The sequence below is a fragment of the Thermobia domestica genome, chromosome 18 (genome assembly GCF_964235325.1).
Source record: "Thermobia domestica chromosome 18, izTheDome1.hap1.1, whole genome shotgun sequence".
Lineage (NCBI taxonomy): Eukaryota > Metazoa > Arthropoda > Insecta > Zygentoma > Lepismatidae > Thermobia > Thermobia domestica.
Window position 1 is genome coordinate 178707764 of NC_137471.1, and position 13638 is coordinate 178721401.

General features: G+C 34.0%; 1 protein-coding gene across 1 annotated transcript in view; it reads left to right on the top strand.

The window, feature by feature from the left end:
* The window catches only part of LOC145675661 (uncharacterized), a 33324-nt gene extending 28190 nt beyond the window's left edge, over positions 1-5134 (top strand). Inside the window, exon 5 of the mRNA XM_081746230.1 lies at positions 4066-5134. Coding sequence (XP_081602356.1) covers positions 4066-4228 — 163 coding nt within the window. The 3' untranslated portion in view covers positions 4229-5134. The remainder of the gene's footprint in view (positions 1-4065) is intronic.
* The last annotated feature ends 8504 nt before the right edge of the window (positions 5135-13638 follow it).

Here is a 13638-nt window from a genome sequence, read left to right on the forward strand (position 1 = left end):
AAAATGCACAATATCACTAGGCTATCGCAGTTATTGTTCTGTTGGTGATAAAGTACGTCAGGCATACGTTTTTAAGTGAATGACAGATTTCAAAAGTCTCTGAAGTTATTTTGAAAATGCATTAATTGTACTGTCACATGTAAAAATTATGTATACACATACCATCCGTCCTTTTTCATGTGTGAATAACTTCAGAATGAAATGACTTCTCTATTGCACAGAATATGTATTTCTGCTTATAGCAAAATAAAATTACAATTGAAATGTATCCACTGTACTCGTTCTGACGTTATTGATGATAGGACATACAGGGGGCACACACACACACATACATATAATACATAATATATGTGTGTGTTCGTTTATGGTATATACTTAGTACCTTTGATTTTTTAGATTTGCGCAAGGACATTTACGAGGGGATGATTTTTCATCGAATGAAAAATTTTAAGGCTCCTTATAAAAAATATCTCCTCTTTGAGAAGTATTCATATTCCTCTGTAGAAATTCCTAAATTCACTACTACACATGCATCAAATGAGTAAGTGAAGTTTTTAATTTACTGTTTAACAACTAAATTAGCATTTGCCACTTAAGTAATCAGTGGACGTAATTCATTCCAAGCTGCAATCGAATATGCACCAAAACTCCATTAGCTAAATTCATTCAACATGTAAGTTAGAAATCAAATTAGCACAATTGTACCTTCTCATGGTTTCTTAGAGTTGCGCCAATAGAACTTACGATGTTTCTTCTTAAGCGCAGACAAATTAGCTAACTTATAGCATCTAAACTGCAGTTGAATACTGCAGTAAGAAGTCTCTGCATTACCCTGTCGAGTTGCGTTCGCCCAGTGTTTGGGAAATGCGACACCGGCACGGTTTCCAATGACCATTTGTTATTCGTGAAATCGTAATAATTAACATTTTTCGAGCTTTCTTTTTAAACATTTCCTGTTATTATTTAAGATGTATTTTTTTCCAATCTCTTAGTTTGGGAACTTATATTTCAACTACACATTTTTAGAAATGTTATTTTTAAAATCTAAGATCAGCCGACAACTGCTCTTGGACTGACGAGGAAAAATAGCCTCGCTGTTGACGTCCCCATTACCGTAATCAATCAATTTTGCTGAAATCATTACTTCTGTTCTACTTTTTCGGTCAGTTGTTCTAGTTTTTTGCATGTGGTGGAAGTACATACACCTTAATACAGTGTATCACTTCACTTGAAAGTGTTGTGTTCACCACTTCAAAAAATATATAAAGCTGTTCTAGACATTCATCTAACAAGCTTTTCAAATCAGTATGAAATATATATGGAATAGAAAAATGGTTCTGTGAGTTTCAGTTGGTTTAACACTAGAAGGACCAAATTTTTTACCTCCCTAGAAGTACCGAGCCGTCATTTTGACGGCTATTTAATTCCAAGAAATGTATATCATTTTTCTTTATATTTCTCTTATTTTAGCTTGAATTTAATCTGTTTAATTGACAAGCTTATGTTTTATGTAAGTTTTTCTCGTGACATAATACAGGGTAATCCACTAAACCCCGTCAATATATTAAATATAATATTAATATTGAAAGTTCGCCCACAGGACAGTGACATGAAAAATTAAAATAAAGGAATAATATTCCATTCCTACGTATGAAATCCTTTTTATACTAGTCACGTGATCACCCTACTTGCCCTGTAGACATTGGCTGGGCTACTTTTCTTTAGCACAGACCCTGTGTATAATGCATCAAAATAATTAGTTTATATCGAACTTTTTATTACATGGAAGTGAATTTACATTTTCAATACATTTTTATTTCAACTTGTATGCACTGAACTCAAGACAGCAACACTTTTCTTGCGCTTACACTTGTGTACAGTGAGTGGATTTCCTGATTGATCTTCATATACGTTTGTAGTGAACATATCCTTTTCTTTCTGATTCAAGCACATTTTCGAAAAAACTCCTGTTTGGACGCAGACTATCAATCAAGATCATCTGTTTCTTTTTCAAAGATTCGGCTCATTTTTAACGTGTAAGAAAATTTATCGCAAGTAACATTCAATCCTCTGTTGAGAAAAGGATCCATCGTTTTCAGAACAATATATTCGCCTAACTGTAAGTCCCGACGTCGTTCTTAGTAGTTTTCAAGGTAGGGAAAGACTTTAAGTTCATACCGTGACTTTACAACTGCAAGCAACCAAATTTGAATCCAAATTTTTCAGGCTTGTTAGGCATACACTACATGAATTTGCATCTCATCTTAGTAAACAATAACTATTCATTCACACAAACACTGTCGTGGGTTTTATAGTGCCTGATACAATTCTCAATGAATAAGTTCTACACAGATGATGTCAAAGCAAACTTGTTTGCTTTTAGCCTTCAAGAGCTAGGACATTTTTCACCAAATCGAAGATACTTCATTATTTCAAGAAATACTTTTCTTTCCATAATCTTTCTGTAAAACACTGGTCCATAGCTTACGTTCTATAGTTCCTTTAGGGTATTTCTGAAGCTACACGAAATATCAATATTGCTAGAAATGAAACGGGTTCTAGAATTGACAGTGCCCAAAGAGAATCTTGACGCTCTCTGAGCTTCAATAACGGTGCATTTCAGAATGTTTCTCAACATTGTTTCGTCTATGAACAAGCGAAAAGCACTACCAAAATCACCATCTTCAATATGATGTAAAGCATAATATAACAAACTGGTTTCTCGCGAAGGATGTCGTGAGAGGTAGTATGCCCAGCAATGTTCTGTTTGTTCCCTTTACTCCAACGTGTCCCGTGAGCTGCTATAAAAATATTTGATCGATTACTTCTGGAAACTTCTATATTTGTTTCCTTCCTCTTATCAGAAGAAGTAGCTTCAGACACTGCATTTTTGCTACTACTGCTGTCTTCATCGAAGCAGTCTCCTTGTTGTTTTTCCATGCGAAATTGATTTTCACTCAAATCTTAGAAAGTACGTAACATTTTATCAGGTCTCATGTTGCTTTTGTAATTATTCATACCTACCGTCAAGAAAACTTGTTTCTACAGAGAACAATGTTACCAACGAAATACGAACATAATTGAAGAAGAAAATCTATTAAAAGAAGTGCCATATATCTTTTTTCCTTACAGCAATGAAAAGCAGAAATAAAACATTTCAAATAGCAAACTCGGAAAACATAATGTAAAATATTTCAAAATTTATTATTTCCAACAGAGATACTACCATATAGCGTACAACCTATAAAACAGTTCACATTAACAGTAAAATATCAACTTTTAAATGAGGCAGTCAAATTGACGGCCTGGTCCTTCTAGGGGTATACAACAAAAAAATGTATTTATTTAAAATAGACACACAATGTTTATATGCTATATCAAACCTCTCTATAAAATAATAAAAGTCCTAAAGTATGGTTGCGTCAGTCAAAGAAATATATCAGATATAGAAAATTATTTTACGTGATGCCGTCAAAATGACGGCTTGGTCCTTCTAGTGTTAACTCCTGCGTCGGAACATCTTTAACAATCCATACATTTTTTACATGACTTTTGTTGTTTGTTTTTGTTTTGTTTTTTACTGTCCAATGCTAAAGACAATAGTATCGATATTAGCTGGTAATTTCAGATTTTATTTTCTATTTTTTCAACGCAATTGAGCAAATATATTTTTGCATCATGTCTGCTAGTGTGATTTGCTCTTCGTAATTCTTTATATTCTGTAAATTGTGAAATAAACTAGTTTTCGTCGTTCCAAACAACACATATGACTACTTAAAGTAAAAATGTTAATCGTACTGTAGGAAATGCTATGGCACACTAATGCAACTTACTTTTCGTTAAACAATATTTATTTCACTCATTAAGTAGTAGTATATATTTATGTATTTGGTGGTAATTTATTTTTTAACTTAGGAATGCTGTTTGTAAAAACTGTTCAGCGTCTAATTTGTTCAGACCAATTTTTACATTTGAGTTATTCTAATTGTAAATTTCGTATGCACAAGAAATTCATAATCGTATAATGCAGAACAGAACTCAAGCTTTTTATTTTATAATTTACAGTGCTCGAAGTTTGAACCGAAATCTTGAAGAACTTTGTAAGAAGAGAGGAGTGTATTACCTGCCTTGCGAAGAGTTTCCAACACAGTTGCTTTCTCATGATGGATTGCATCTGACTAGAAGAGGTGTTACGTATTTAAAGGAGAGGGTCTTGCAGTTTTTTTAAAAGATGAGTACACCTTCTAGAATTTCATTTGTGCATTCCCCAGATCATCCGAAGTACAAAACCGTGGTTCCTTCACAGTCTATATCTTCTTTCCAGTCTCCACTTTCCAAAACAGTCGCTCCTTTACCATTTACATCTTCTTTTCAGTCTCCAGTTCTAAACCAATCAATTCCTCCACCTTCCAAACCGGTCGTTTCTTCACTGTCTTCAACTCCTTCCCAGTCTCCACTTCCCTCAAACCGTAGAAGCTATTCTTCCCAATTAAGCAGTACTCCACCTTCCAAAACAGTCGCTCCTTTACCATTTACATCTCCTACTTCTTTTCAGTCTCCAGTTCTAAACCAATCAATTCCTCCACCTTCCAAACCCGTCGTTTCTTCGTCGTCTTACACTTGCCTGACAGAGGTTTTTTTCTGTCTCTTGTTTATTGCTGTTTCTCTGTTTTTTAATAGTTTATCTGTTGTAAAAGAATGTTCTTCCCTTGTAAGTATGAATTTCCGAGAAATGAGTCCAAAGGCTACGACTGATCACTTAAAGGTGTTTCTTAACTTAATATTACAGTTTGTTCTGATATTTTGTTTCACTGTGAAGCATTTATTTGTTTCTTTACAGAAGATTTTCTCTGGTGTTAGTATTTTTATTCATATTTCCGTCCAGACGATTAATGGAATATTTTTAAGAAAAAAGTATATAATTTATGAACATGTTCAAAGAAGTTGTTTACTGTCTTCGACTATAGCCAGCACTTTTTTTCATACCTTGTTTCTTTCTCCCTTTGGTTGTTCTAGTACTCTATTTCTTAATAGAACTTCTGTAAATATACTTTTCATACATTCTTGTGAATTGTCAAGACAATAGATAATTTATTAATTTGTTTGGTTTAATTTGTAATATTGTCTTGATTTTAGGAAATCTAATTTAATGTTATTTGTTTGTAAAAAAGATATGTGCAAGTAAAACACCATGTGTATATTCCAGATTTATACATTCTAGTCTAATAACAAGAGTTTGTAAAGTTATGTAATAAATTTGTTAACATTCACACTTTCTTCGGACAATGAGGACATCAAGAAAAGTGACATTGTTTCGTGTCATCATGATTGAATTGAGGTTATGAGAATTTGGTTGAATAAGATCTTTCCAGATCTGGAACGCACGTGGATGAAAATCGGCCCAAGTGCTAAAATCGTATTACCGGAACGTCAGCAGTTTGAGTTGTATAAAAACCTTTTATTTTATTCAATGAGATCATTCGTTACTTCGAGATCATTCAATGTTTGGACGAGGATTCCGTCGAGATCATTACTTCGAGATTCAGTCTTGGTTCATTCTCAAAGAGCAGACCTTCATGGATGCATTCATTCATTAAGTCTACGAGCATCCATTCAGTTATTCGTCGAAATTAAGTATCTTTAGTGTTGTTATTCAGAGAATCGTTAAAGAAGTATCAACGTCAAAGTACAACTGACTGCTGTCTCTGGGATACGAACATTCAGTGCTTGGTTCGAACATCATCACCAACAACAGGTATGTGACACAACCAAAATCTGTGCTAATCCAATTCGTTATTCATGGTTCATACACTAAACGACTTTCTCTCGAGTCTTCATTACACAACCAACACTTCAAACACACATGTTTCTTAAGTTTGTTAAATACACATGTTTTAAGTAGACGTTTTATCATTTTCAATAGGGCTCTGGTTGGCCCTCAATCAATGCAACCATTGGTGGATAATCCCCAACTTACCTCTCACACAATGCGAGTAAACACAGAGTTGCTTAATGCTAATTAGATCAATCTGGGGAGCTCAGAGTGCTCTACCTAGTCAAATTCAATTCAATTTAAATCAAGAGCAACCCAGGTTGGCATGGCAGAGATGCTGCAAGACCTCAGGTCGTAAATACGATCCCATACTTCTAAACAATTAGCCATTGGCATGGTGTAGATCCCGCACTCTTGTTTGATAGTTCCTAACCTACCCACCCACCCTCGCAAAATGTTTGAAACTACGATAAAGTTAAATAATAATAATAATGACTAATTTTTCCATTTAGTAACAATAATTATTATGTGTATAGTTAATAAGGTAGAAGTAAAAACAAGAATTCCCCATGAATTATTAAGAAACGGTTGTGTTATAAAAGTATATTTGCCTTATTACATCAAGAGTACAAAGGGTGTTTGTATACGTGCCTATACGAAAGGTTTAGAATTATATGATGTGTGTATAAAAATTTAAGATTAAGTATAGTTTAATGTCGGAAAGAAGAATTATAACTAGAGCACAGAAAGCATTAGAAGGTGTAGACGTAGAAGTCGACAAGTTAGTACGTTTATTAACACCACCGCGGGAACGCAAGAAGCAAAACGAGGACTGTGTAGCTGACCAGGCATTAGAAACACCAAGTTTTAGAGCAGGTCCGCTTACAAATTTTCTGGGTAGCCCTGTATCGATAAAAACGTTTGATTTTCCACGTGAATTTGAAGAGATTAATCCAGATATAAAAGACGAAAAACAAGTAAAAATAAATAAAGAACAGGAAGAACCTAAAATAGAATTACAAAATAGAGACATGGCAACATCAGATAGACGAGTAACAATATTTACGGACATTAGTAGATTGCCTAAATTTGATTTAATAAAAGATCAGGACATAGTTGCAGTCTTTGATGTGTTTGATGACGCTTGCGAAATTGCAGTGTATGAAGAAGATAAAAGAAAAACTGCTCACTACAGTTTTCAAAGGTGTAGGTAGACAATGTGTAAAGTTATTCTTGAAACGAAAGAACGTAACAGATATTTCGTATAAGGATCTACAAAAGGATCTCATAGAAAAATTTACAAATACAAATTTTAACCTAGATTTAGAGGATAGGATTAGAGACAGGTTGCAGAGAGATGAACCTGTGATAAATTTCGCTTATGATATTCTTACATTAGCGGATAGAATAGACGAAAAAATGGACGATACAAAGAAAATAGGATTAATAGCGGCATGATTTTGCCATACTTTATGGAAAAAGTAGGAACAGAAACTTTCGGATCACTAGAAGAATTTGTAGAAGAATTACAAAAAATAGAGAAGAATAAGTGTAAATTAGAAAGAAGGCAGAAGAGATATATTGAAGATAGGAAAGTAACGGTGAAAGATTTATTGAAGAAAATGAAAGAACAAGTTGATAGTGATATGGAAATAGATAAGCTATTAAACAAAGAGAAAGAATGCAAAGAAATTAAGAAAGAGCCAATTAGTTTTGCGCAAATTTCGAAATAAGAAAAGAAAATTGATGATCTACAAGAGTCATTAACGAACGCATCACAATTCAATCAGAATAAAGATCAGACTCAAGATTCAAACGGTAGTTAAGATCAGGGCCAAAATAGAGAACAAATGTCAGATCGAGGAAAAGGATTTAGAGAAAGAAATTTTAGAAATCAGAAATTTCGGGGAAACAATGGAAATTATGAAAAGAATCAGTCGTGGAATGGCAAATATAATAATGGAAATAATAGTGGTCGCGGAAACAATTGCAGATCCGGAAATGGAAGAGGGCAAAGGAATTTTAGAAGAAGTTGGCGCGGAAGAGGATTTCAAAATAATTTTCAGAATAACTATCTGTATAATCCGCAATTTCAGCCTAATTTCCCGCCGCAATATTACCAACAGATACCAATGGTATCTCAACAACCTCCACAGTCTCAGCCAGTGGTACCAACAATGGTTCCACAATTGAATGGAGTGACATACTATAGTCCACCGACTCAGTTTTTAAACTGAAACAAACTGTAAATGATCGAGGAACATTTACAGGTAATAGAAAAATTAGAGAAATAGTAGCCTCAATAGATAGTGACAATGAAATTGTATTTTTACCAGTTTATATAGATAATGGAAAGATAAGATCAACAAGTGATACGGGATCACAATTATCAATCATAAGTGATAAATTATTACCAACGAACGCTATAGTTATTCCGGAGAAAACACAAATTAGAGGCATCACGCAAAATTTGTTAACAAGTTCAATTTACAATAAATGGCAGAAATTTTCATCATAGATTCAGAGTTATTAAGGATTTTCCTAATCAAATTTTAATTGGCAATGACTTTTTTACGCCCGCACAATTGTCAGATTCATTATGGTAAGAGATTATCTTGCAAAGATGTGGTCGACCTCCAAATAGATATAGGAATAATAATAAACCATTAAATGTTTCTGAGAGGATAGAGCATATTTTAAGAGTATGCATGGTTCCGAAATTCGTTGTAGCAAAGAAAATATTCTTAGCTCCTAGAAGTAGAGTAATTGTCCCGCTAAAATTGGTAAATTCTTGGTCAAATCAGAAATATCTATTAGAACCGAATAGAGAAACAGCAGATGAAAAATATTTTTATTCCTAGGGCATTATTGGCACCAAATCAGACTTTGTTGGAAATTGTAAATCCTACTCAGAAACGGGTACGGTTAACTCGTAATACAGAGATCGGAAAAGCGGAAGATTATGTTGAAGATCAGGAATTGATAGAGCAGGGTTTGACACAGCAAGAAATTGACGAAGTAATAAAATCTTGAAAAGAGTTTAACACAAAATTAAATATAGGTGAAAAAACAAGATAGTATGACAAAAATTGGAAACTTTATGCCGAGCATATTCAGGTGTATTTGCATGGAGAAAAGAGAGTATAGGGAAAATTAAGAACTATAGCCATCATATAGAGTTAAAGACCAAAGTTCCGTTTAGGCGCGCGCAATATCCAGTGCCTGTAGCATTAAGGGACAAGGTTAGGGAGCACATAAATGTCCTTGTAAAACAGGATATCATAGAAGAGGCTTCAAGCCCATATAATAGTCTAATGCTATTTATTAAGAAGCCTGACGGGAGTCTAAGAAACGTCCTGGATGCTAGACAATTATATAAGCACGCAGAATTTTTCACGGTATCTTTACCGCCTATACATTCGATTTTATGATGTATGGGAGGTCATAAATGGTACTCTATTAGGTATAAAATCTGCTTATTTTCAAGTGCCAATCACGGAAGAATCACGTGATTGCACCGGATTCAATATTCCGGGTCTAGGAAGCTATAGATTTACTAGACTAATTCAAGGTTACTTGGGTGCACCTGCGGTATACTCTAAAATTATGGCTATGGCTTTGGCAAACATTTCAGTAGAATCCGTATCATATTATATGGATGATATATTTTTATTCACGAATGAACAGGAGAAAATGTTAGAAAATCTAGAGAATGTGTTCAAAAGATTAGGAAAATTTGGAATGAAATTCAGTTGAGAAATGCCAGTTTATGAAAGAAAAGTTTTTAGCTTTAGGTCATCTAGTAAGCCAGAGTGGATATGAGATTAGTGACAGAATAATGAAGGCAATAAAAGTGTTTAAATAACCAAAAGAATAAAAATCATTCCTAGGATTGACATGCATGTTCAAAATCCGTAGGCGCAGTGTTGTTACAGCAACAACAAAATGGTGATTGCACACCATTAGGATATTATAGTAGGCTATTAAGACCGAATGAACAATCCAGACATATTGTGGAACAGGAATTGATTCGTATCCTAGCAGCATTTAACTTTTATTTATATGCGAATGAATTTGAATTGTACACGGATTGTCGAGCCCTTACTCATTTAAAAACATGTCCTAAATTATCACCTAAACTCTTACGTTGGTCTTTGGAACTTGAAGAATACATTACATCCCAGTTCAATTTGAAGGAAGTAAAAATCCCTTTGACGTATTAAGTAGAAATACGACAATATCTCCAGATAAGAATGATTTCGATTTAGATACAATTGATACGTTTCTACCATTAGAAGGAAACAGATTTAGCCGAATTACAGAGAAAAGACAACATATTCTGACCTTTAATAAAAGCAAGAGAACATCCAGATGAATGTACACCCAAACTCGAGAAACAAGCAAGAATGAACGAAATACGAGAAGGAAGATTAGCAGTATATACCACTTGTTTAGTCTACTGTATTTTATCTTTCAGTGTTTGGGTAGATATGTTTTTCTTTCTTCATATATCTTTCCATTTCCTGTGTTACCTTTCTTCCGTTACTTTCCTACTTTTCTACATTGTCTTTGTAAATATTTTGTTTATACCTAAAATTTTCTGTTAGTTCGTTTTTTTCTATGAATGCTGTAGGAAAAAGATATTTGAAATTAAAACACCATAGAAAACTCCGGACAAAACTCGTTGGAAGTGTGTTCCAAAGTGGTGCTGAATATACTTCATATAAAGAATTTCTACTATCATTTGAAGTATCCACTGGTAAAGAGAAGTTCGTTGAAGAGCTCCCTGAGTGATCTTAGGTATCCTTACCAAAATTTAGTTTTATTGCAAACATTCCGGAGAGAGAAAATCAAAAGGAAAATACATTAGAACGAAACAAAGCTGTAGTGCCTTGGTTGTTAATGTTAATTTAATATATCACTCGTATAGATAACGAGTTGGTCTTGTTGGTGATATTCATAACCACCAAACTAGTGGAGATCTGTATTTGCAATATGCAGAAAATCGTTTACTTTCTGCTGAAGAAAAACAAATCCACACACCATTGTTGAGTTACAATATTAGTACAAGAGATTTTGAAAATTACATTTTGCATAAAACTGGTAAAAGAATATCAACACAGGATGATAGTAATCTCAGGCACACTATGCGTGAAAAGGCACACTATGCGTGAAAATTTCACTAGTGGTCGTTCTGAGTCGGAATTACTAACTGACACATTACAACAGCTAAAAGCAATTGATCGCGAGGGAAGCTTAATGGTTGGACAAAATGAAGATATTTCTCTTTTGTGCTCATTCAAACTCTAGTAATGAAGCAGCTAGCTGAGAAATATGTTCTTTTCATTGATGGAACCTATAAAGTTAATGTCGAAGGTTTTCCACTTTATACTGTCTTACGTGAAGATGGTAGTGGTAGAGGTAGAGCAATATGTTATATATTTGTGCAAAATGAAACGAAGAGTGTCTTGTCCTCTGCATTCAGAGAATTCGTTACTCAGTACTGAACAAATTTCGTTTTATTGTAATAGATAAGGATTTCAAGGAAATGCAAATTTTAAAGACTCTTTTCCCTAAGGCTGCTATATTATTATGAATATTCCATGTTTTGCAGGCATTTCAAAGAAAAATGAACAAAGTCGGTAAAGATCCTTCTATTAGAGACCTATTGCTTAAATATACTAAGAAGTTAGTATATTCTTTCACGATTTCTGAGTACAGTGAATGTGTCGCACGTATAAGAAATAAGTAACGAATTCTATGAATATTACATGGGCAATTGGCACTCCTGTAAAGAGAAATGTGTTCCATGTTATCAAGAGGAATTGCCACACATAGGCAATCGAACAATACAATTGAGAGACATAATTTAGAGTTGAAGAAGTATTTAGAACCACATGTTCAACTTTCTGAAGCTGTGAGGTCATTAATTGCATTTGATGATAATGTATCTAGTGAGTTAGTGCTACTTTTAAAGAAATAAAAGTAACACTAGATACTACTCAAATTAATTCTGAAACTGCAGCTATTTCAAGGCATTGCTCTTCGTGTGACCCGCGTGAGGCCTTTAATTGCAATACATAGATCCTACAGATCCCTAGGTCGGCTCGGATATCTACCATGGTCCGGGATTCGATCCTTTGCTACTGATATGTCTCCTTTAATATTTATTATCAACTCGGATCATCCATTTCAGCCTTCCATATAGCTACTGGACACACAACTTAAGAGTTCGAACCAGAACGTTTTAGAGAACCAACATAAAATGAATTCTAATTGTACATTTAGCGCTGATGCTTATTAATGCACGTATTATTAAGTTGCATAGGCGCTAATCACTCGTGCTGTAAAGAAAAATGAATTAGGTTATTTCTTAAAATAAACATATGTAAATTTAAGCCATAATTATTATGTTGAAAGGATACTCGAATTTCTATCTTTGTTTTTAATTCATAACACTAAAACTTTATGAACAAATAATACATCACTTTTATGGCACTTCAAATGGATACTTGTTAGTGATAATTATATTTTGATTTACTTTAGGCCCGTTGATTATCGAGGACGCGTCTGACGCGGTTGCCACGATCTATTGGTTATGTTTCGTTAAATTGCTGATTATTACACTTTCACTAGCACTGTTCACTCACTTTGACACTGGAAGGGGGACTGTATTGGATATTCAGGGGTTATGTCCTGTAGGTTGCGGGTTGTTCTCCTCTCATCTTTTTTGCGGTGAATTGAATTGTATGCCGTTCTCCAGCTCCATACTGCCAAAACCACTTTATTCACATTTGTTAAAGATATTATTTAACGTTGCTCGTTCATTTCGATGATTCGTTCTAGTTTCTCATGCTAATTTCACTAATGTCAGACTTTTCATTATTGCTGTATTTTTGCACCAGCTAATCAATTCGTGGTGGCTTCTTCGGGTGTCTCAGTAACACTAACTTCTCTTTCTTTTCGTCTCGTCTTGTTGCTAGGCAATAGTGCGCTTTGCTTCGCAGTTAGGTGATGTCAGAAGCTAAAAATAACTATAACAATCCATGCATTGGAATTTTTAGAGACGACGTTTGTCCATTGTGCTGGATTTTAGCTCCTTATATGGGAAGAAGAGAGGAAGTCTACGATCTCCGTCGCAGTGGAGACGCACATACATATATGTACATTCGTTTGTTGGCTGAGAGAAAAATTCTTGAGAGCACTTTTATGCGAGGTTCATTTAAAAAGTTAAAAATTTCTTCTTAAAAATTGACTGAGCTGAACTGTATGGTTACAAAGGCGCTCGACAGGACGTTTGTTTTTGATCGAAGAGGAAAAACAAACAGAACCCTGCAACACTGATCACTTCACCTTTGTCACCAAATTTCATCCATTGGTCTTCAAAGGGTTAACATCACTTAACTCTTCTCGTGACGATATAACGAAAAATTTTCAAAGTCCTTTCGGAAATACGGTAACGAACACGTGGGCCATGCGAAACGAATTTCGGATTACGGTTGGGCCATAACTCAAATAAAGTTTATCAATGTCTTTCATTTTATTATTATATTGTCGTTAAAATATGTAAGTGCCACAATTTCCAACACAACAAAACATGAACAAAATTATTGTTATTTTCTTTCAAAATATCACATTTAATAATTGAACAACTAATTACTGGCATTGTTTACCATTAAACACAAAAATGTTACAAGTATATTAAATAATCATTGTAACCTAAAATATTTACTAATGTAGTGCCTTGTACTCTTAAATGTAACATAAATTTATTTTCTTACCGTTTTCAAAAAGCATTCATTTTCAATATTTACTTGCATTAAAAACAACTTCAATCATTCTTGAAAACTAATACAATGACTGTA